General features: G+C 46.7%; 1 protein-coding gene across 1 annotated transcript in view; it reads left to right on the top strand.

Annotated features, from left to right (window-relative positions):
• Positions 1-18437, top strand: part of nid1a (nidogen 1a) — a 120773-nt gene extending 102336 nt beyond the window's left edge. The window contains exons 16-20 of the mRNA XM_078213409.1: positions 5034-5205; positions 8259-8416; positions 14882-15005; positions 15651-15763; positions 17954-18437. Of these exons, the coding sequence (XP_078069535.1) occupies positions 5034-5205; positions 8259-8416; positions 14882-15005; positions 15651-15763; positions 17954-18075 (689 nt within the window). The 3' untranslated portion in view covers positions 18076-18437. The remainder of the gene's footprint in view (positions 1-5033; positions 5206-8258; positions 8417-14881; positions 15006-15650; positions 15764-17953) is intronic.
• The last annotated feature ends 4058 nt before the right edge of the window (positions 18438-22495 follow it).

Genomic DNA, 22495 nt, shown 5'->3' with positions numbered 1-22495 from the left:
TACCAGGGTTTCCTGACACAATATGTGGATAGGCCGACAAGGGGTGAGGCCACATTGGATTTGGTACTGGGAAATGAACCGGGCCAAGTGTTAGATTTGGTTGTGGGAGAGAACTTTGGAGATAGTGACCACAATTCGGTGTCTTTTGTTATTGCAATGGAGAGGGATAGGGCCGGACGGCAGGGCAAGGCTTACAATTGGGGGAGAGGTAATTATGATGCGATTAGGATTAGGGGGCATAAGATGGGAACAGAAACTGTCAGGGAAAGGCACTGATGAAAAGTGGAACTTTTTCAAGGAACAAATACTGGGTGTCCTTGATAGGTATGTCCCTGTCAGGCAGGGAGGAAATGGCCGAGTGAGGGAACCGTGGTTCACAAAAGAGGTGGAATGTCTTGTGAAAAGGAAGAGGGAAGCTTATGTAGGGATGAGGAAACAAGGTTCAGATGGCTCGATTGAGGGTTACAAGTTAGCAAGGAATGAGCTGAAAAAGGGGCTGAGGAGAGCTAGGAGGGGACATGAGAAGTCCTTGGCGGGTCGGATCAAGGAAAACCCCAAGGCTTTTTACTCTTATGTGAGGAATAAAAGAATGACCAGGGTGAGGTTAGGGCCGGTCAAGGACAGTGGTGGGAACTTGTGTATGGAATCAGTAGAGATAGGCGAGGTGATGAATGAATACTTTTCTTCAGTGTTCACCAAGGAGAGGGGCCATGTTTTTCAGGAAGAGAAGGTGTTACAGGCTAATAGGCTGGAGGAAATAGATGTTCGGAGGGAGGATGTATTGGCAGTTTTGAATAAACTGAAGGTCGATAAGTCCCCTGGGCCTGATGAAATGTATCCTAGGATTCTTTGGGAGGCGAGGGATGAGATTGCAGAGCCTTTGGCTTTGATCTTTGGGTCCTCGCTGTCCACGGGGATGGTGCCAGAGGACTGGAGAGTGGCAAATGTTGTTCCTCTGTTTAAGAAAGGGAATAGAAATGACCCTGGTAATTATAGACCGGTTAGTCTGACTTCGGTGGTTGGTAAATTGATGGAAAAGGTCCTTAGGGATGGGATTTACGACCATTTAGAAAGATGCGGATTAATCCGGGATAGTCAGCACGGATTCGTGAAGGGCAAATCGTGCCTCACAAATTTGATAGAATTTTTTGAGGAGGTAACTAGGTGTGTTGATGAAGGTAGGGCGGTTGATGTCATATACATGGATTTTAGTAAGGCGTTTGATAAGGTCCCCCATGGTCGGCTTATGATGAAAGTAAGGAGGTGTGGGATAGAGGGAAAGTTGGCCGATTGGATAGGTAACTGGCTATCTGATCGAAGACAGAGGGTGGTGGTGGATGGAAAATTTTCAGACTGGAGGCAGGTTGCTAGCGGAGTGCCGCAGGGATCGGTGCTTGGTCCTCTGCTCTTTGTGATTTTTATTAATGACTTAGAGGAGGGGGCTGAAGGGTGGATCAGTAAATTTGCTGATGACACCAAGATTGGTGGAGTAGTGGATGAGGTGGAGGGGTGTTGTAGGCTGCAAAGAGACATAGATAGGATGCAAAGCTGGGCTGAAAAATGGCAAATGGAGTTTAACCCTGATAAATGTGAGGTGATTCATTTTGGTCGGACTAATTTAAATGTGGATTACAGGGTCAAAGGTAGGGTTCTGAAGACTGTGGAGGAACAGAGAGATCTTGGGGTCCATATCCACAGATCTCTAAAGGTTGCCACTCAAGTGGATAGAGCTGTGAAGAAGGCATATAGTGTGTTAGCTTTTATTAACAGGGGGTTGGAGTTTAAGAGCCGTGGGGCTATGCTGCAACTGTACAGGACCTTGGTGAGACCGCATTTGGAATATTGCGTGCAGTTCTGGTCACCTCACTATAAGAAGGATGTGGAAGCGCTGGAAAGAGTGCAGAGGAGATTTACCAGGATGCTGCCTGGTTTGGACGGTAGGTCTTATGAGGAAAGGTTGAGGGAGCTGGGGCTGTTCTCTCTGGAGCGGAGGAGATTGAGGGGAGACTTAATAGAGGTTTATAAAATGATGAAGGGGATAGATCGAGTGAACGTTCAAAGACTATTTCCTCGTGTGGATGGAGCTATTACAAGGGGGCATAACTATAGGGTTCATGGTGGGAGATATAGGAAGGATATCAGAGGTAGGTTCTTCACGCAGAGAGTGGTTGGGGTGTGGAATGGACTGCCTGCAGTGATAGTGGAGTCAGACACTTTAGGAACATTTAAGCGGTTATTGGATAGGCACATGGAGCACACCAGGATGGTAGGGAGTGGGATAGCTTGATCTTGGTTTCAGATGAAGGTCGGCACAACATCGTGGGCCGAAGGGCCTGTTCTGTGCTGTAATGTTCTATGTTCTATCCCAAGAACTAAACCATTTGACTCAATGATCAAGGATTGGATACCAACACAGAGTCACGTACTTTCCTCTGCCGCCTTGTCTTCCAACCTGCACTGTCAGCTGAGACCTGGTGGACATAACCCATGAGCTAACACCAGAACATGTTGACCACACTGTTCTTGTGAGTGACTTTAGTCACCAGGACTCAGCACCGAATTCAGCGATACTTATTTACAGTGCAGCATGAAGGCCAAGCATAATTAACCAACCTGGAAAACAGATGTGTCATTGTCTGGCACTTTCATCCCAGATCCAATTTGCCAAACCCCAGCTCTGCTTTAATATGAGTTTGTTTATTGCATTGGTGACCTAGTCTGGCCCCAAACGACAGCCACAAAGAAGCACTGTTCTGCTGCAAGACAACTCAGCTATCAGATGCGGATACTGCTTCTCTGCTTATTGCTTCATACAATGACTATCTGTTGATGCATGCAGCTTCCATACACGAGTTACAGACATGGGTAAGGGCGTTAGTTCCTTACAAGATAAATCACACAAACATCAAGCACTAAACATTGCTGAAACTCTTAACTGTCAACTCACCGGTGGCCTTATTCGAAAAATGTCGAATATATTGTGACTTTTAAGGAGCGTCTTGACAAATACATGAATAGGAAGGGAATAGAGGGATATGGTCCCTGGAAGTGTAAGGGGTTTTAGTTCAGTCGGTGCAGGGCTGAAGGGCCTGTTCCTGTGCTGTAATTTTCTTTGTTCTATCTTATTCAAATTCATCTATCGTGTCACTCCCTTCCTATCTCTGTAGCTTCCTCTGCCCATAACCCTTCAAGAACTTTGAACACTTCCAATTCTGGCCTCTTGATCCCTTTTGACTTTCACTCCTCCAGCATAGATGGCTGTGCCTTCAACTGCCTAGGCCCTAAGCTCCAGAATTCCTTCCACAACCCTCTCCACATCTTTAATTCTCTGTCTTATTTTACAATGCTTCTTAAAATCTATCTCATTGATCAGGTTTTGGTGGGTGGCACAGTGGGCAGCACTGCTGTCTCACAGCATCAGGGACCCAGGTTCAATTCCCGCTTGGGTTACTGTCTATGTGGAGTCTGCACGTTCTCCCTGCGTCTGCATGAGTTTCCTCCGGGTGCCCCGGTTTCCTCCTACAGTCTGAAAGATGTGCTGGTTAGGGTGCATTGACCGTGCTAAATTCTTCCTCAGTGTAACCAAACAGGTGCCGGAGTGTGGCGACTGGGGGATTTTCACAGTAACTTCTTTGCAGTGTTAATGTAAGCCTACTTGTGACACCAAAAAATAAATGTGAAACTTTAAAACTGCCCTGATGCCTGAATAGATATCATTTCTGTACAGTGCCTTTTGGGTGCTTTACTATGTTAAAGGTTGTTCACTTCTCCAATATAAGCATGTTTGATAGCAACACAGCAGCATACAGGCTAGGTTAGCAGGATTGCACTGCTCTGCATACCTGAGTGTGTCATTCAGACTAATATTTCAATGCAGTGAAGATCACGCGCTATGAAATGGCAAATTAATAATTCTTGGCGCTTTCAGAACTTGGCTCATCTATGAATTTCTGGTCACACATTCATATATCTGATTCTAGAGTTCGAGAAGCCACTTCCTTCGGCACTCTTCTGTTATAACAGGCAGACAACTCGATATAATGTCACACTAAAGCCCACATAGAATCCCTACAGTGCAGAAGGAGGCCATTCTGCCCATTTAGCCTGTGCCGACAACAATCCCACCCAGTCCCTATTCCCGTAACCCCCCCCATATTTACCCTAACTAGCCCCGCTGACACTAAGGGACAATTTAGCATGGCCAATCAACCTAACCCGCACATCTTTGGACTGTGGGAAGAAACTGGAGCACCCATAGTAAACCCACGCAAACATGGGGAGAACGTGCAAATTCCACACAGTCACCCGAGACCGAAATTGAACCCGGGTCCCTGGTGCTGTGAGGCAACAGTGCTAACCATTGTGCCACCATGCCACCCATGGAGATCAAGAGGCAAAATTGACTTAGAATCCCTACAGTGCAGAAGGAGGCCATTCAGCCCATCATGTCTGCACTAACTCTACAGCAGAGCATCCCACCCAGGCCCTATTCTCGTAACCTCACATGTTTACCCCACAAACCTCCCCCACCAACCTACGCGTTTTGGGACTCTAAGAGGCAATTTAGCAGAGCCAATCCACCTAACGTGCACACCTTTGGACTGTGGGAGGAAACCAGAACCACAGAACAATGTTAAACTACAAATTTTGTCATCTTTGGGGTGAGGAACCAGCAACTCATTTCGAAAGAATGTTTCAATCTTTGAAATTCTGGAAAGATTAAATTGCAAGGACTAATCTTTTTCTGTGTTCCAACATGTCTCACATTTATATTATTCTTGCACTTTATCCCTCTTTGAAGTGAGGGGTACTTGACTGCAGAACGTATTGTTTGATGAGGAGAACTCTCAATTATTTGGATGAATGTCCTCCAGTTAAAGACATTCCATTGATAAATTAATGATAGAAAATGGCTTTGATTCCATGATTAACTTGTGAAGGGTTTTAAATATCGATATTTTAACTTGTAGTCTGTTCTTGGTCTTCACTCCCCCTGTGCTGGGTCTTCACTTATCTATGTTCTTGTCTTAAAGGCCTGGAAAGTCCTGAAGGAATAGCCGTTGATCACCTGGGCCGCAATATCTTCTGGACAGACTCGGGCCTGGACAGAATTGAAGTGGCCAAAATGGATGGAGATCAGAGACGAGTGCTTTTTGCCGATGGCCTGGTGAACCCAAGGGCGATTGTTGCGGATCCTATCAACGGGTACGTACTAAAATGAGAGTTCACACAACTTTCACTATGAATGCTTCTCTAAGCCTTGTGTGAGGAAGGAAGAATTCATGCTCCCGCACCTTCCACTTCCTTAGAACGTCCCAAAGCATTTCACAGCCATTGAAGTGTAGTTACTGTTCTAATGTCCTAAAGTGGTGACCGGGAGAACCGGATGAACCCCCAACAAACTTGGTTCAAATCCCCCAGCTGCCACTGGGAGCTTTTAAAATATTTTGTTTTGACAATGACGTTTACTTGGAAAGATTTTCCAGGGTGTGGAGAAAATGGAGTGGGGTGGGACTAATTGGATAGTTCTTAGAAACAGCTTGCACAGGCACCAATGTCCTTCCCCTGTGAGTAATGATTCCAGAAAGGTTCAAGTGACTTGCTGACTCCAGCTCCTGTAAGGTAACAAACACGACATTTCTCCCAGTTTACATTAAATATTAAGCCGACAGTAACGAGCATTAAATTCACAACTTTACCTTGAAGACTTGAGAGGCAGAGAGTGTGGCGACTGGGGGATTTTCACAGTAACTTCATTGCAGTGTTAATGTAAGCCTATTTGTGACACTAATACATTAATATGAATTACTGAATGGCCATATAATGACCATGAAGCTGTTGGATTGCTGTATAAATCCAACTTATTCACTAATGTCCTGCAGGAAGAGGAAACCTTCCATCCTTGCCCAGTTTGGGCCTGTATGTGATTCCTGCCCCACGCCAATATGGTTGGCTATTAATTGAAGTGGCCATAGCAAGCCACTCTGTCAGCTCAAACCACTAGTGTGGTTCAAGAAGGCGACTCACAGTCACCTCCTGGCTGTTGGGGATGGGCAATAAACATCTGAATTTGCCAGCAACACCCACATCCTCATCATGAATATAAAATATAACTTGTCTGCACTGCATTTCATCGAACACCGTTTGTCCCACTTGTAGAGGTTTAGTGGAACACATTTTCCTGGACTCTGAATGATCTCTTTCCCTGTTATAGAGTCATAGTCTGTTGGGTAATTGCGGCACGGTGGTTAGCACTGCTTCCTCACAGCACCAGGGACCCGGGTTCAATTCCCGGCTTGGGTCGCTGTCTGTGTGGAGTCTGCACGTTCTCCCCGTGTCTGCGTGGGTTTCCTCCGGGTGCTCCGGTTTCCTCCCACAGTCTGAAAGACGTGCTGGTTAGGGTGCATTGGCCGTGCTAAATTCTCCCTCAGTGTACCCGAACAGGCACCGGAGTGTGGCGACTAGGGGATTTTCACAGTAACTTCATTGCAGTGTTAATGTAAGCCTACTTGTGACAATAATAAACTTTAACTGTGTTTCATTAAACGTAAATCGGAAAGGCATAGTGCCTGTGTGTGGGCATTTGGTTTGTGGCTCCCAAGTGCATCCCACAATGTATTCGAGACCCATGTATGTGGTGCACTCCAAGCTGTGTGCAATTGACCCTTTCCGTATTCTGAGCCTTTGGTTCTGATTTTTGAAGTATTGAAAAGCAGTCATGTTGGACGCAGCTCCATTTTTATATAATATATGTTTTTAAAAATTCACAAGCACTTAATGCAATAAATTGTTACCGAGAGATGGGAGCAGTTGCAAACTGAATGAGGAAATCATGAAGAACTGGTAGGTGGTAACATCAGGAATGTATCGTGTTTCTGGTTCACATAGGTTGGTGTCCGAGTTAGCACTGGTTAAGCATCAGGGCACAGCATCTTGTGAAAGCAGCGTTAATTCAGAATTAGGAGCCTATTGAGGTGGGTAAGATTCCTAGGCTAATTCTCTTTTATAAAAACCACATTGAATGTATAACATCTACATAGAATCACTACAGTGCACAAGGAGGCCATTTGGCCCATCGAGCCAGCACTGACAACAACCGCACCCAGGTCCCATCCCCATAACTCCATATATTTACCCTGCTAGACTCCCTGACACTAAGGGGCAATTTAGCACGGCCAATCAACCTAACCCACACATCTTTGGACTGTGGGAGGAAACCGGAGCATCTGGAGGAAACCCACGCAGACACGGAGAAGACGCAAACTCTACACAGACAGTGACCCAAGCCAGGAATTGAACCTGGGTCTCTAGTGCTGTGAGGCAGCAGTGCTAACCACTGTGCCACCATGCTGATGTGTTACATTATAACTGATGTTGTGTTTTGTATTTTCTGGTAGACGGAGAGGAGACTTATTCGAATTGCACCAAGGATGATTTTGATTTGATCTATTATTGTCACATGTACTGGGATAAAGTGAAAAGTGTTGTTTCTTGCGTACAGACAAAGCATACCGTTCATAGAATACATAGGGGAGAAGGAAAGGAGAGGGTGCAGAATGTAGTGTTACAGGCATAGCTTGAGTGTAGAGAAAGATCAACTTAATATAAGGTCGGTCCATTCAAACATCTGACAGAAGCAGGGAAGAAGCTGTTCTTGAGTCGGTCGGTGCATGATTTCAGACTTTGTATCTTTTTCCTGACAGAAGGAGGTGGAAGAGAGCCGTGGGGCCCTTAATTATGCTGGCGGCTTTGCCAAGGCAGCAGGAAGTGCAGATTGAGTCGATGGATGGGAGGCTGGTTTGCGTGATGGATTGGGCTATGTTCACAACTTTTTGTAATTTCTTGCAGTCTTGGTCAGAGCAGGAGCCATACCAAGCTGTGATACACCCAGAAAGAATGCTTTCTATGGTGCAACTGTAAAAGTTGCTGAGTCGTAGCGGACATGCCAAATTTCCTTAGCCTCCTGAGAAAGTAGAGGCATTGGTGGGCTTTCGTAACTATAGCGTCGGCATGGAGGGACCAGGATAGGCTGTTGGTTGATGGAATTCAGTTACATGGAGATACTACAGGAACTGGGATTGTGCTTCTTGGAGCAGAGGCGTTCAAGGGGAAATTTAATTGAAATTTCAAAATTGAAGATTTTCGACAGTAAGGAGGATCAGTAACCAGAGGGCACAGATTTTAATCCAATCCAGTCTGTAGACTTCATAGTTTTTTCACTGAGCTGCTAGAACTACTTCTCATTTGCTTTCTTTCAGTAACCTGTACTGGACAGATTGGAATAGAGTTGCTCCCAAAATTGAGACCTCCTACATGGATGGAACGAACAGACGCATCCTTGTGAAAGATGATCTTGGTCTTCCTAATGGTTTGACCTACGACCCGTACAGTGCATTGTTATGCTGGGCTGATGCAGGTATGTTAAACCGAGATGGTTTTTCTAATCACAAACTTTAAAGTCTGATTTGTCAAGTTAATATTTGGGTGCCTTATCTCATGATCTTACATCAGCTCAGAGCTAATGTGTTAGGACAGTGTAATGGCACAGTGATTAGCACTGCTGCCTCACATTGCCAGGGACCCAGGTTCAATTCTGGCCTTGGATGTGTGGAGTCTACACATTCTCCCCGTGTCTGCGTGGGTTTTCTCCGGGTGCTCTGGTTTCCTCCCATAGTCCAAAAATGTTTGGTTAGATTGATTGGCCAGGCTAAATTGCTCCTTCGGGGGGACTAGCAGGATAAATACGCGGGGTTACAGGGATAGGGCCTGGGTGGGTGCAGACTGGATAGGGCCAAATGGCCTCCCTGTGTGTTGCAGGGATTCTATGATGAAAGCTGGAGTCCAAGCGTCAGAACCTGCAATGATGCATCAGGGGGGAAGAAAGTTAGCGGAATGCTTTATTCCAGGAGGCAGGTGCCCTTAAACTCGGTACTTCAAACTTGGTTGTGGTCAGGGACGGGTGGGTGTGACTATGAGAGGAAGACATGGAAATCCAGAAGGTGGCAATGGAGGAGCTTCCGTCCTTGAAATTGTCTAACAGCCTCAGTGTTGGAGAGCAGAGACTGCTGCAAGGGGCCATTGAAGTGCGGGAACTAAAAATAAATATAGTTATAGTCGGGAACAGTATAGATGGGGGTCGGGGGATAGAGAATTTTCTCTGCAGATGAGAGAGAGAGTCCCAAAGGCTGTGTTGTCTGCCCAGGTTAAGGACATCTCCTTGGGCTGGAGAGGAACTCGCAGGGGAACTCCATGTGGTTGCCAACAACATAGGCAGGAAGAAGGAAGAGGTTCTGCTGAAGGAGTACGAGCAGCTAGGGACTAAATCACAAAGCAGAACCACAAAAGGAATTTCTGGATTATTACCTGAGCCACAAACTAACTGGCATTGGATAAATAAGATGTGTGATCCCAGGGTTGGTGTGGGAGAAATGGGAGCCGAGCTGGGGAAAGGGGGAGCTGTGCCGGGGAAAGGGGGAGCTGTGCCGGGGAAAGGGGGAGCTGTGCTGGGGAAAGGGGGAGCTGTGCTGGGGAAAGGGGGAGCCGTGTCCGGGGAAAGGGGGAGCTGTGCCGGGGAAAGGGGGAGCCGTGTCCGGGGAAAGGGGGAGCTGTGCTGGGGAAAGGGGGAGCTGTGCTGGGGAAAGGGGGAGCTGTGCCGGGGAAAGGGGGAGCTGTGCTGGGGAAAGGGGGAGCCGTGTCCGGGGAAAGGGGGAGCCGGACCGGGGAAAGGGGGAGCCGTGTCCGGGGAAAGGGGGAGCCGTGCCGGGGAAAGGGGGGGCAGGTGCCGAGGAAAGGGGGAGCCGTGCCGGAGAAAGGGGGGGCCGTGCCGGGGAAAGGGGGGGCAGGTGCCGGGGAAAGGGGGGGCCGTGCCGGGGAAAGGGGGGGCCGTGCCGGGGAAAGGGGGAGCCGTGCCGGGGAAAGGGGGGGCCATGCCGGGGAAAGGGGGGGCAGGTGCCGGGGAAAGGGGGGGCCCCCGTGCCGGGGAAAGGGGGAGCCGGACCGGGGAAACTGGGAGTCATGCCGGGGAAAGGGGGGGCAGGTGCCGGGGAATGGGGGAGCCGTGCCGGGTAAAGCGGGAGCCGGACCAGGGAAAGGGGGAGCCAGACCGGGGAAAGGGGGAGCCGGACCGGGGAAAGGGGGAGCCAGACCGGGGAAAGGGGGAGCCGGACCGGGGAAAGGGGGAGCCAGACCGGGGAAAGGGGGAGCCGGACCGGGGAAAGGGGGAGCCAGACTGGGGAATGGGGGAGCCGGACCGGGTAAAGCGGGAGCCGGACCGGGGAATGGGGGAGCCGGACCGGGGAAAGGGGGAGCCGGACCGGGGAAACTGGGAGCCAGGCTGTTGAGGCAGTCTTCACCTGAACCGAACATGGACCTATATATCGGTGAGTTTAATAAATAGAGTTTCAGGGAGGGTGTTAATCTAAATAATTACTGGGGGGGGGGGGGGGGGGGCAGAGTTCACGAGGGGGGAGATTTGGAAAGTTAAAGAAAAGGGAGAAGCAAACCGTGCAGGGTAGCAATATGGGGAATGATAACATGAGTCAGAGAATCCCTACAGTGCAGAAGGAGATCATTCGGCCCATCGAGTCTGCACCGACCACAATCCCACCCAGACCCTATTCCCGCAACCCCACATATTTACCCTAGCTAATCCCCCTGACACTAAGGGTCAATTTAGCATGGCCAATCCACCTAACCCACACATCTTTGGACTGTGGGAGGAAACCAGAGCACTCGGAGGAAACCCACACAGAAATGGGGAGATTGTGCAGACTTTGCACAGAGTGACCCAAGCCGGAATTGAACCCGGGTCCCTGGCGCTGTGAGGCGGCAGTGCTAACCACTGTGCCGAAGGGACAGAGTGTGCAAACATTAGACTGCACCATCAAATGAGGTCAGATTAGAGAAAACTGGTAAAAAGACAGAATTAAAGAGTCTATTTAAATGAATGCAGCATTTGTAGCAAGAGAGACGAATTGAAAACACGAGTAGAAATCAATGAGTATGATATGATTGCCAGTTCAGAGATCTGGTTTCAAAGCAACTACAGCTGGGACCTGAATTTCCAAGGATGTTTGACGTCTCAGAAGGACAGGAAGAAAAGAGAAAGAGGTGGTGTAGCTCTGATAATAAAGGATGAGATCAGTGCAGTCATGAGAAATGATCTTGGTTTGGTGGATCAAAATATCGAATCATTTTGGGTGGTGATAAAAAATAGCAAAGGAAAGAGATGGAATAGTTGATAGACCCCCTGACAGTAGCTACAGTATAAATCACAGCAATAGGCTGTTTTAGACTTGGTAAAGACAAGATTAATTCATGACCTCATTGTAAAGAATCCTCTGAGTAAGAGTGATCATAACATGATAGAATTTCACATTCAGTTTAGAGTGACAAGTCTGCATCTGAAACCAGCAATTGCCAGGATTAATTAATGACCTAATTGTAAAGAATCCTGTGGGTAAGAATGATCATAACATGATAGAATTTCACATTCAGTTTGAGAGAGAGAAATCTGCACCTGAAACTAGCAATTGCTTTTATTTAAGGTTAAGACACAAGGGTATGCAGACAGAGTAGACTAAAATGGACTCGGAAAATAGGTTAAAAGATATGACAGTAGAAAAGCAGTCACAAACATTTGAGGAGATATTTCATAATTCAACGGAGATATATTCCATTGAGGAAAGAAAGACTGTATGATGTAAGCACCACCCATGGTTAACTAAGGAAGTTCAAGATCCTGTCACATTGGAAGAAACGGTGTAGAGTTCTGCAGGTTCACGGTAGAACAAAAGACTGGGAAAAGTTTAGAAGCCAACTAAGGATGACTTCAACAGAAAATAGAGGGAGAAATTGGAGTGGGTGGGAACCTTACACAAAATATAAAGAAAGGGGAGGCAGGAACTTAAAACAATCATGATCACCAGAGAAAAGGTACTAGGAAAACTAATGATACTAAAGGCTGACAAGTCCCCTGGACCTGATGGCTGGTATCTACAGATCTTAAAAGAAGTGGCTGCAGAGTTAGCAGATGAATTGGTTGTAACCTTCCAAAATTTCCTGGATTCTGGAGAAGTCCCAATGGATTCCCAGTCACTGGGAAATTGTTAGGAGCGATTATTACAGGTAATAGCAGGATATTTAGAAACCAAGAGACAATCGGGCAGAATCGACATGGTTTTATGAAAAGGAAATCTTTTTTAACAAATTTATGACAGTTATTTGAGGGTGTAATTAGCAAGCTGGATAAAGGGGAGGAAGTAGATGAGGTGCATTGGGTTTCCAAAAGACATTTGATAAGTTGTCACATCGAAGGCTACTGCACAAGATGAGAACTCATGGTGCTGGGATTGATGTATTAGCTTAGATAGAGGACTCACTGGCTAACAGGAGTCAGAGAGTAAGGATAAGTTGGCCATTTTCACCATTATGGCAACAACTGTACAGGGCATTGGTGAGATTGCACCCAGAGTAGTGTGTACAGTTTTGATCCCTTTGCACAAGGTGGGATAGACTTGCATTGTAAGTAGTTCAGAGAAGGTTCAGTAAGCTGAATCGTGACATGAAAGGGTTTCACTAATAGAAAAGGTTGTTATTGTCTTTATTCACAGTCACAAAGTCGCCTCTCTAGGTATTCTCTCCGGTGTTCCCCTCAGCCATTCTCTGAGGCTGAGCCAGGTCATTAGCAACTTTTACACCTTGATTTTTCCTGAGCTCCATTCCTGACCCCATATCCTCTCCATCACCAAGTCAGTCTATTGTCCTCTCCGTAATATTACCGATCTCTCAGCTCATCCCTGCTTCTGAAACCCTCATCTGTGTCTTTGTTAATTTTGGACACAGCAATGCTGGTGCTCTCTTGATGTGGAGATGCCGGCGTTGGACTGGGGTAAACACAGTAAGAAGTCTCACAACACCAGGTTAAAGTCCAACAGGTTTATTTGGTAGCAAAAGCCGCTAGCTTTCGGAGCACTCGCTGCTCCTTCGTCAGGTGTGGGAGTTCTGTTCACAAACAGGGCATATAAAGACACAAACTCAATTTACAGAATAATGGTTGGAATGAGAGACTTTACAGGTAATCAAGTCTTAAAAGGTACAGACAATGTGAGTGGAGAGAGAGTTAAGCACAGGTTAAAGAGATGTGTATTGTCTCCAGCCAGGACAGTTAGTGAGATTTAGCAAGCTCAGGCAAGTTGTGGGGGTTACAGATAGTGTGACATGAACTCAAGATCCCGGTTGAGGCCGTCCTCATGTGTGCGGAACCTGGCTATCAGTCTCTGCTCAGCCTCTCCTCTTCCATCCTCCATAAACCTGAGTGCACCCAAAGCTCTGCTGCCTATATTGTAACCTGTACCCCATCCCAGCCATCCATTGTCCTTGGGCTCACTGTCCTACATCTGGTCCCAGTCCAGAACTGCCAAACCCCACTCCCACCCCCGGGCAATGCACGGCATGGGTTCACCATCAGCGGGACCAGCAGATCCTGCCAAGGGGAATGCCTGGAAACTTCTGGCCCATGTCCTTAACCTCATCCAAGCCCTGCTACCCTTTGAAGTCTTTGTGCTCCTCTAACTCTTGCATCTTGTCCAACCCTAATTTCCATCTCTCCGCTATTGGTGTCCATTCTTGCTGTGCCACACCTGGAGATTTTGAATTTCCCTTTCCAAACCTTTCTCTGTCTCTTTCCTACTTTGCTCCTTAGCACCTATCTCTTTGACAAAGTGTTGAGATTTTAGATTTAATATCCTCACATGTTATATTTTGTTTGAAGCGTTTGGGGTTTACCTTGATTAAAGGTACTATATAAGTTCTCATCATTCATTGCCAGTTCCACAAACAGAAACAATGCCCACATCTCGGTCTTTTCCTCTTCCATGGGAAACTTCAGATAAAGTTGATTTCATTCTTTCCGAGCAAGTGATTTTCAAGCACACTCTATCGGCGATTGATTAGCCATTTACGACCGTGGAGGGATTTGAACACAAAAGTGGAGAGAATTTCCAATTGGTTCCTAATCTAGCAACATGTTCAACATCAGCCAATGAGCGTAAGGTTACAGAGAAATAAAGTTTGCATGGGTTTCCTCCAGGTGCTCCGGTTTCCTCCCACAGTCCAAAGATGTGCGGGTTAGGTGGATTGGCCATGCTAAATTGTCCATTAGTGTCAGGGGGACTAGCAGGGTAAATGCATGGGGTTATGGAGATAGGGCCTGAGTGGGATTGTGGTTGGTGCAGACTCGATGGGCCGAATGGCCTCCTTCTGCACTGTGAGATTCTATGATTCTGATAAATCAACAAATGATACTCTGTTCTCAGCACCCTGTGTGTCAGTGTTGTTAAAGCACTATTGCCCAGTCTGGCAGGCATCCTAGAGCAGCAACATGTGTGGAGTAAAATATCCAAGTGTTTCTCGGAAGAATGAAAAACAGTTGCCTTCTAATCCCAACAATACTTGTAAAAGCAGAACCTAAAGATGTATTCACATCATGCTGAAGCTGCTGTGTTGTTGGGCACGTGTTAAAGATCCAATTCATTATTCCCAATCATATTTTTTTGATGTGGTAAACTGATTTAATGCGATTGATTTTTAACATCTCCTTTGGAGGTTTCCCAGGATTTAACTTTGATAAATTCTCAAAGCGTAGCTTGCGTGATTAATGATTAATTCAATTTCCTTAAATGTGCTGCCAAAGCTGCCTGTGGACCATATTTCCGATCTATAATGGATAACAGCTTCCAAACAAACTGCTGGTAAGGCTCTCCCACTCTCTCGCTCTCCCCCTCTCTCTCTCCCTCTCTCACCCTCTCCCTCTCTCTCTCCCTCTCTCTCTCTCTGCCGAGCTCTTCCACGGTGAGGTTTATCACTGTTTCATTTTGTGCAGGAACGCAGCGGCTGGAATGTATGAATCCAAATCACACTGGACGCAGGAGGGTCCTTGACGGCATCCGTTATCCCTTTGGGATTGCAAGTTATGGAAGCAATTTGTACTATACGGACTGGAAGAGGTACGGTATCTATTTCAATGAGGTTTTCTGAGATTGTATTATATATTACACAGAATAAAGAAGCCATTGGGCCCATCAATTCTGTGCTAGTCTTTGTGCTCCATGCAAACTTCCTCACATCCATCCACACCCTATCAGAATTCCCTTCTTCCTTATGTATTTATCTAGCCTCCACTTAAGCACATCCAACTTACTCGCCTCAGCTACTCTTTGTACTAGTGAGTTCCACCACTCTCGGGGTAAAGACGTTTCTTCTGAATTCCATATAGAAACTAGAAGCGGGAGTAGGCCAGGAATCAGCCTGGTAAACCTTCGCTGTACTCCCTCTACAGCAAGGACATGCTTCCTCAGATAAAGACACCAAAACTGCACACAGTGCTCCAGGTGTGGCCTCACCAACCCATCCCTTTTGGATTTATTAGTGACGATCATGTTTATGGCCCGAGGCTTTGAACTCACCCATATGTTGAAACGTTTTTCCTAATATCTGCCTTACTTAACCTTTTCATAATTTTGTAGACCTTAACCCGGTCGCCTCTTCGCCTCCCCTCACGTGTTGACGCCGACATGGCAAAGGTGTCAACTTCAGCTGGGCTCTTGACTGCCAGATCTTTAACCGTGCTTTAACTGTTTGTGTTCATGAAGGGAGTCTATCATAGCTGTGGACCGTATCGCTGGACGAGAGAGTGACGAACACCAGCCATCCAAGCGATCCCGCCTCTATGGAATAACCACAGCTTACTCTCGCTGTCCGCCAGGTAACGCACCTTGTGCTGCGCTCTGCTTCAGTTCTTGTATCTATTTAATTTGTACAGCAGCTGGATGGACTGAGTGGGTCATTGTGGGCCCTTACATCACAGGCGTTGAATGAGTGGTCTTTGAGGATGTTTTAGATTAGAGTCTCTGCTTCCTGTGCTACACCAACTTCATGGAGACTGCTTTTGTGTGGAAGTGGAGTTGGTCCTTGTGTCCCAATGTGCACCCATCGCTCCCATGCTCACTGATCTCCATTCTAGGGCCAGAATGTTATGGCCATTCACGCTGCTGGGATTTTCCGATCCTGCTGCAATGAACAGAGATTTAGCTCGGTGCCAAATTCTCCAAATTCAGGGGCACAGTGGTTAGCACCGCTGCCACCAACACCAGGGACCCGGGATCAAATCCAGCCTCGAGTCACTGTCTGTGCGGAGTCTGCACGTTCTTCCCGTGTCTGCATGGGTTTCCTCCGGGTGCTCCGGTTTCCTCCCACAGTCCAAAGATGTGCGGGTTAGGTGGATTGACTATGTTAAATTACCCCTTAGTGTCAGGGGGACTAGCAGGGTAAATGCATGGGGTTATGGGGATAGGCTCTGGGTGGGATTGTGGTCGGTACAGACGCAATGGGCTGAATGGCCTCCTTCTGCGCTGTAGGGATTCTTTGATTCTCCGACTTTGCTGCAGCGGGAGCGTGGCGCGAGTGGCAAGATCGTGCCCGAGGACTTTTAAGCAACGCTTTGAATTTAAAATTCTCACCCTCCACATTTAAAACCTTCCATGGCCTCACCTCCTCCTCATCAATGTCACATCCTCCAGCCCTACAACTCGCTGAGTTACCTTGCTTTCTTTTTCAGCTATTTCCGTGTTACATTTTCCAATTTAATGGGTAGGGTCACAGCCAGATGACCTTCCTACCATCAATCCTCCCATTTATCCAGGCTGGGGTTGGCACTGTTACCCACTGGCTTGGCTGCATCAGTGGCTGGGTTCTCTCATAGCCAACAATTGGGGCTTAAACCCAGGGCATTCGAGCTAAGGAGCTGGGAGCTACCATTTTACTGATCTTCTTACGTTCACTGAGCCACTCCCTAACCCTCTCTGATACCTGCACCCCTCCAAACCTGGCCTCTTGCCCATGCCTGATTTTTCAGATCTCCACCATTGGTGACTGCGTCTTCTGATGGTTAGATCCTAAGGTCTGGATTTCCCTCCCTGCCTCTCTTTCATCCTTTAAGATGATGCCCAAAAACTCTTTGGTAGGTGACAGATTTTGACTGATAATGTTCCTTGCAATGTTTTCCATGTTAAAGGTGCTAAAAAGAAAGAATTGCATTTAAATAGTGCCTTTTATTACCACAAGTGCTTTAAAGCCAATTAAGAAGTGTAGCCACTGTTGTAATGTAGGAAACATGGCAGCAAATTTGTGCACAGCTAACTCCCATTATCAGCAATGTGATATTGACCAGATAACCTGTTTTGTGATGTTGATTGAGGGATAAATATTGGACCCTGGGGTGGGAGAACTCCTCTGCCTTTCTTTGAAATATGGCCAAGGGATCTTTTACATCCATCCATATGAGAGGGGGGGGGCAGATGGGACCTTCATTTAACGTCTCATCAAAACGGAGTGTCACCCTTGATTGTTGTACTTAAAGTCCTGGAGTGGGGCTTGAACCTATAAACTTCTAGACTCGGAGATGTGAGTGCTGCCCTGTGGACCACAGCTGGTGATGACCTATTGGTATTATCGCTCGACTATTACTCCAGAAACTCAGCAATGATCTGGGGGACCCGGGTTCGAATCCCACCACGGTAGATGGTGGAATTTGAATTCAATTTTTAAAAATCTGGAATTAAGAATCTACTGTTGATCATGAAACCATTGTCGATTGTTAGAAAAACCCATCTGGTTCACTAGTGTCCTCTAGGGAAGGAAATCTGCCGTCCTTACCTGGTCTGGCCTACATGTGACTCCAGAGCCACAGCAATGTGGTTGACTCTCAACTGCTCTTGGGCGACTAGGGATGGGCAATAAATGCTGGCCAGCCAGCGACGCCCGTGGTCCATGAATGAATAAAAAAATGCTGAATGACGGCTGACGCACCCATTGCTGTATAAATCCAAGTTGTTGTCTGGTGAGGATAGAGATGTGGTGCGATTTCAATAATGTCTGTTCGTCTTTGCTTTAATAGGACAGAATCACTGTGCTGTAAATAATGGCGGCTGTACTCATCTATGTCTGGCAACACCCTTGAGCCGGTCCTGTCGCTGTCCTGATGCTTCTGTGGGAGTCAGCTGTACAGAAAGGAACTAACAACCAAGTATTTCAGGGAGTTCCTGTCACTATCAAGAGTCAAACCTCTTCCTCAAAAGTCAAATTCCATCGTGGAAAACCTTTGAATTTTTAAAACGCCATTTTAATAACGTTTTTTTAGTTACGGTTTTTAAATTTTTTATTTTAATTTTTATTCACTTTTATTAAAAAAAAATTACAACTGTAAATAAGTTTTCTTTATGGTTCACTAAATTGTACTGCAAGTAATGTCCAGTTATAAGCGTTATGGTGCTTCAGTGTAATGTTACTTCACCATGAATGAAGCTAACACATCAGGTATTATGTCATGCTGTGTACAGCTATGCAACGTATATCAAATAAAATAGAACTTTTTATACATACTTATATATTTTTTCCATTTTGGCTCCACCACCCCTGCCCCTCACAATATAGGAGGTGATTCAAGTCAGGATGCAGTGGCACAGAAAACAGGCACACTCCACCATTACCCCGAGATGGCTAGAGATCTTTTGCTTCTTTTTCGGATGTGGGTGTCACCGGTTATGCCAGCATCTATAACCCGTCGCTAATTGTTGAGAAGCTGATGGTGAGCCACACTCAGGTGCTCCCAGCAATGCTATTGGGTAGGATTTTCCAGCATGTGACAAATGATGCTGGAATCTGAACCTTCTAAGTGATGGTTTTCCTGTAATATTATTGCTCTTGTCAGTCTTGGGTTGCAATGATCACAGGGCAGTAACGTGCATTTGAAGTAAGCTTGTAGATTAGTTGGCTAGCACCGCTGCCTCACAGCACCAGGGACCCAGCTTCGATCCCCGGCTTGGGTCACTGTCTGTGCGGAGTCCGCATTTTCTCCCCCGTGTCTGCGTGAGTTTCCTCCGGGTGCTTCGGTTTCCTCCCACAGTCTGAAAGACATGCTGGTTAGGGTGCATTGGCCGTGCTAAATTCTCCCTCAGTGTACCCGAACAGGTGCCGGAGTGTGGCGACTAGGGGATTTTCACAGTAACTTCATTGCAGTGTTGATGTAAGCCTACTTGTGACACTAACTTAAACTAGAGTTTCTGTGAGACCCAAGCTGAAATGATGAGCAACTTGAAGGGAGTGCAGGAATTGAGAAATCTGGGATTCACAAATCTCCAAAGCCGGCAGGACAAGGCTGTTATAAAATAGCACACGTGATTGTGGGCTTTATTAAATGTAGCAAACAAAAGCAAGGAAGCTTTCGTTATAAATCAGTAGCTGGGCCTCAGCTTGAAGTCTTGTCTGCAGTTCTGGGTATTCCATTATAGTGAGGCTGTCAAAGCCTTGCCAAGGATGGATAGCAGATTTCCTGTAATGGTATCAGGATTAGGGGGACCTGCTGTCATGTGGAGAATCTGCAGATGCTGAGGTTGTTCCCTTTCGAGCAGAGGTGACTGAGGCAGACCTGATACAGGCATCTGAAATCAGGAATAGTTTTACTAGAATAGATAAAGAGGAAGTGTTTCTGGTGGCGCAGGGACCAGTAAACCGAGGACAAAGATTTAAGATGATTGGCAACGGAACCAGAGGTGACTTTTTAGTTTAAACATTTAGTTATGATCTGAAATGTCTGAAAGGGTAATAGAGGCAGATTCGGTCGTGACGTATAAAAGTGAATTTGGATTAATACCTAGGAAGAAGAAAAGAAATAGCTATGAGGAAAGAGCACGTTTGTGGGAATAATTGAATAGTTCTTCCAAAGAGCCAGCACAGATATGATGGGCCCAATGGCTGCCCTCTGTGCTGTATTATTCTAAGAATGATAGCTGGATCCCCAGAGAATAAAGAGATTTTGTTTTTATTTTCCATTATTTAAACATATCTTCACAAAAGTTGCCGGGAAAATGGTTTAGTTTAGTTTACTTACTCATGTCACAAGTAGGCTGACGTCAAAACCATAGTGAAGTTACTGTGAAAATCCCCCAGTCGCCACACTCCGGTGCCCGTTCATGTACAACGAGGGAGAATTTAGCAGCTAACCAGCACGTCTTTCGGACTGTGGGAGGAAACCGGAGCACCCTGAGGAAACCCACGCAGACATGGGGAGAACGTGCAGACTCCACACACTGACCCAAGCTGGGAATCGAACCCGGGCCCTGGCACTGAGAGGCAGCAGTGCTAACCACTGTGCCACCATGCCGCCCAGAGGCAGAGTGCGGCCTCCGAGGCAAGACAGGTACGTAAAATTGTCCCAAGGGAGCCTATGACTGGAATTCTAGTTCTTTCCCCAGTTCCCCCATTCCTCCAAACTCGGCGAGGACCAGCAGCGTAGACCATGATAGCAGAGTGAGGAAGGAATGCTGAGCTGATGGGGAGTAATGGAACGGAATAGATCAGAGTAGGCTGATTATATAGCAAAGATTCGGCCACTGATTTCATTTATATAGACAATTAGCTTTTTCTTTTAATAATTCCGTTAATTATGAAAGAACTGGCTTATTCCATTCTGCCACGGCCACTCAGATCCTGACCTTATAGCCTTGATCTATACATAGACGAAAGGGATGAACTTCAGAGGTGAGAGTGACCGCTCTTGACATCAAGGCCGCATTTGACCGAGTGTGGCATCAAGGAGCCCGAGTGAAACTGGGATCAATGGAAATGAGGGGGAAAGCTCTCCGCTGGTTGGAGTCACACCTGGTATGAGGGAAGATGGTTGTGGTTGCTGGTTATCAAATGTCTCAGTTCCTAGGGTAGTGTCCTAGGCCCAACTATCTTCAGCTGCTTCATCAATGACCTTCCCTCCGTCACGAGGTCAGAAGTGGGGATGTTCGCCGATGATTGCACAATGTTCAACACCTTTCACGACTCCTCAGATACTGAAGCGGTCCTTGTCCATATGCAGCAAGATCCAGACAATATCCAGGCTTGGACTGACAAGTGGCAAGTAACATTCATGCTGCACAAGTGCCCAACAGTGACAACTCAAGAAGCTTAGCACCATCCAGGGCAAAGCTGCCCACTTGATTGGCACTCCATCCATTATCTTAAACATCCACTCCTTCCATCACCAATGCACAGTGGTGGCAGAATGTACCATCTACAAAACACATTGCTGGAACTCATGAAGACTTCTTTGATGGCACCTTCCAAATAAAGAACCTCTACCGCCTAGAAGGATAAGGACAGCAAATGTAAGGGAACACCTCCACCTGTAAGTTCCCCTCCAAGCTGCTCATCATCCTGACTTGGAAATATATCACCGTTCCTTCACTGTCACTGCCTAAAGCTCCCTTCCCACAGCACTGAGGGCTTACCTATACCTTATGGACTGCAACAGTTCAAGAAGTCAACACACCACCACCTTCTTGTGGGGGTTAGGTTTAACAAATGCTGGCCCAGCCGAATGATGCCCAAATCCTGTGAGTAAATAAATCCATTTTGTGGGACTCTGAATAACTACCACAGTCATGCCGTTGTGTCATTTTACAGAATCACGTGTTAAAGATGTGAAGAGAATGGAGAGAATGCAGAAAAGATTCAGGAGAATGGTTCCAGCGATGAGGAGCGTCTGTTATGAAGATAGATTTGAGCTGTTAGGATTGTTTTCTTTTGAGAAGAGAAGGCTGAATGAGAGGAGATGTGATAGAGGTATTCAAAATCATTAGGGGCAAATGCAGAGGAGATAACAAGAAACTGTTCCCATTTGGGAAAGGCTCGAGAGTGAGAGGGCACAGATTTAAAGCAATTGGCAAAGAAACAGCAAAGCCACGCGAGGAGTAACTGTTCCATGCAGCAAGTAGTGAGGGTGTTGAGTGCGCTGCCTGAGTGTGGGGTGGACACAGGTTCAATCAACACGGGAAACTGGACTGTTATCTGAAAAGGAAGAATGTCCAGGGTTACGGGGAGACGGCAGGAGAATGGCACGAGGTGAATTGCTCACTCAGAGAGCTGGTGCAGAGGTGATGGGCTGAACGGCCTCCTGTGCTGTGACAATTCTATGATTCTCAAAGGGTTAAATTATGTCGGCAGATTGGATAAACTATTGAGGGTTGTTCTAACAGGTCTTTAATGGATGATTAAAGGATAGAAAACCTACAGTGCAGAAGGAGGCCATTCAGCCCATCGAGTCTGCACCGACAACAATCCCACCCAGGCCCTATCCATGCAACCCCAGACTACTAAGGGAGAATTTAGCATGGCCAATCAACCTAACCAGCATATCTTTCGGACTGTGGGAGGAAACAGGAGGAAACCCATGCAAACACGGGAAGAACGTGCAAACTCTGCACAGACAATGACCCAAGCCAGGAATCGAACCCGGGTCCCTGGAGCTGGGAGGCAGCAGTGCTAACCACTGTGCCACCAGGCCTCACCTTGATAGCATTTGATCGTTTTTCTCTGTCTCTCTCTCTCCAGAGCAAGGGACGTAACCTTAAAATTCAAGTTAGGCTGCTGTTAAGAAGCAATTCTTCAT

This window comes from Mustelus asterias, chromosome 5 (assembly GCF_964213995.1).
Source record: "Mustelus asterias chromosome 5, sMusAst1.hap1.1, whole genome shotgun sequence".
Taxonomy (NCBI): Eukaryota; Metazoa; Chordata; class Chondrichthyes; order Carcharhiniformes; family Triakidae; genus Mustelus; species Mustelus asterias.
Note: the sequence above shows the minus strand (reverse complement) of the source record. Positions and strands in the feature narration are given on the sequence as shown.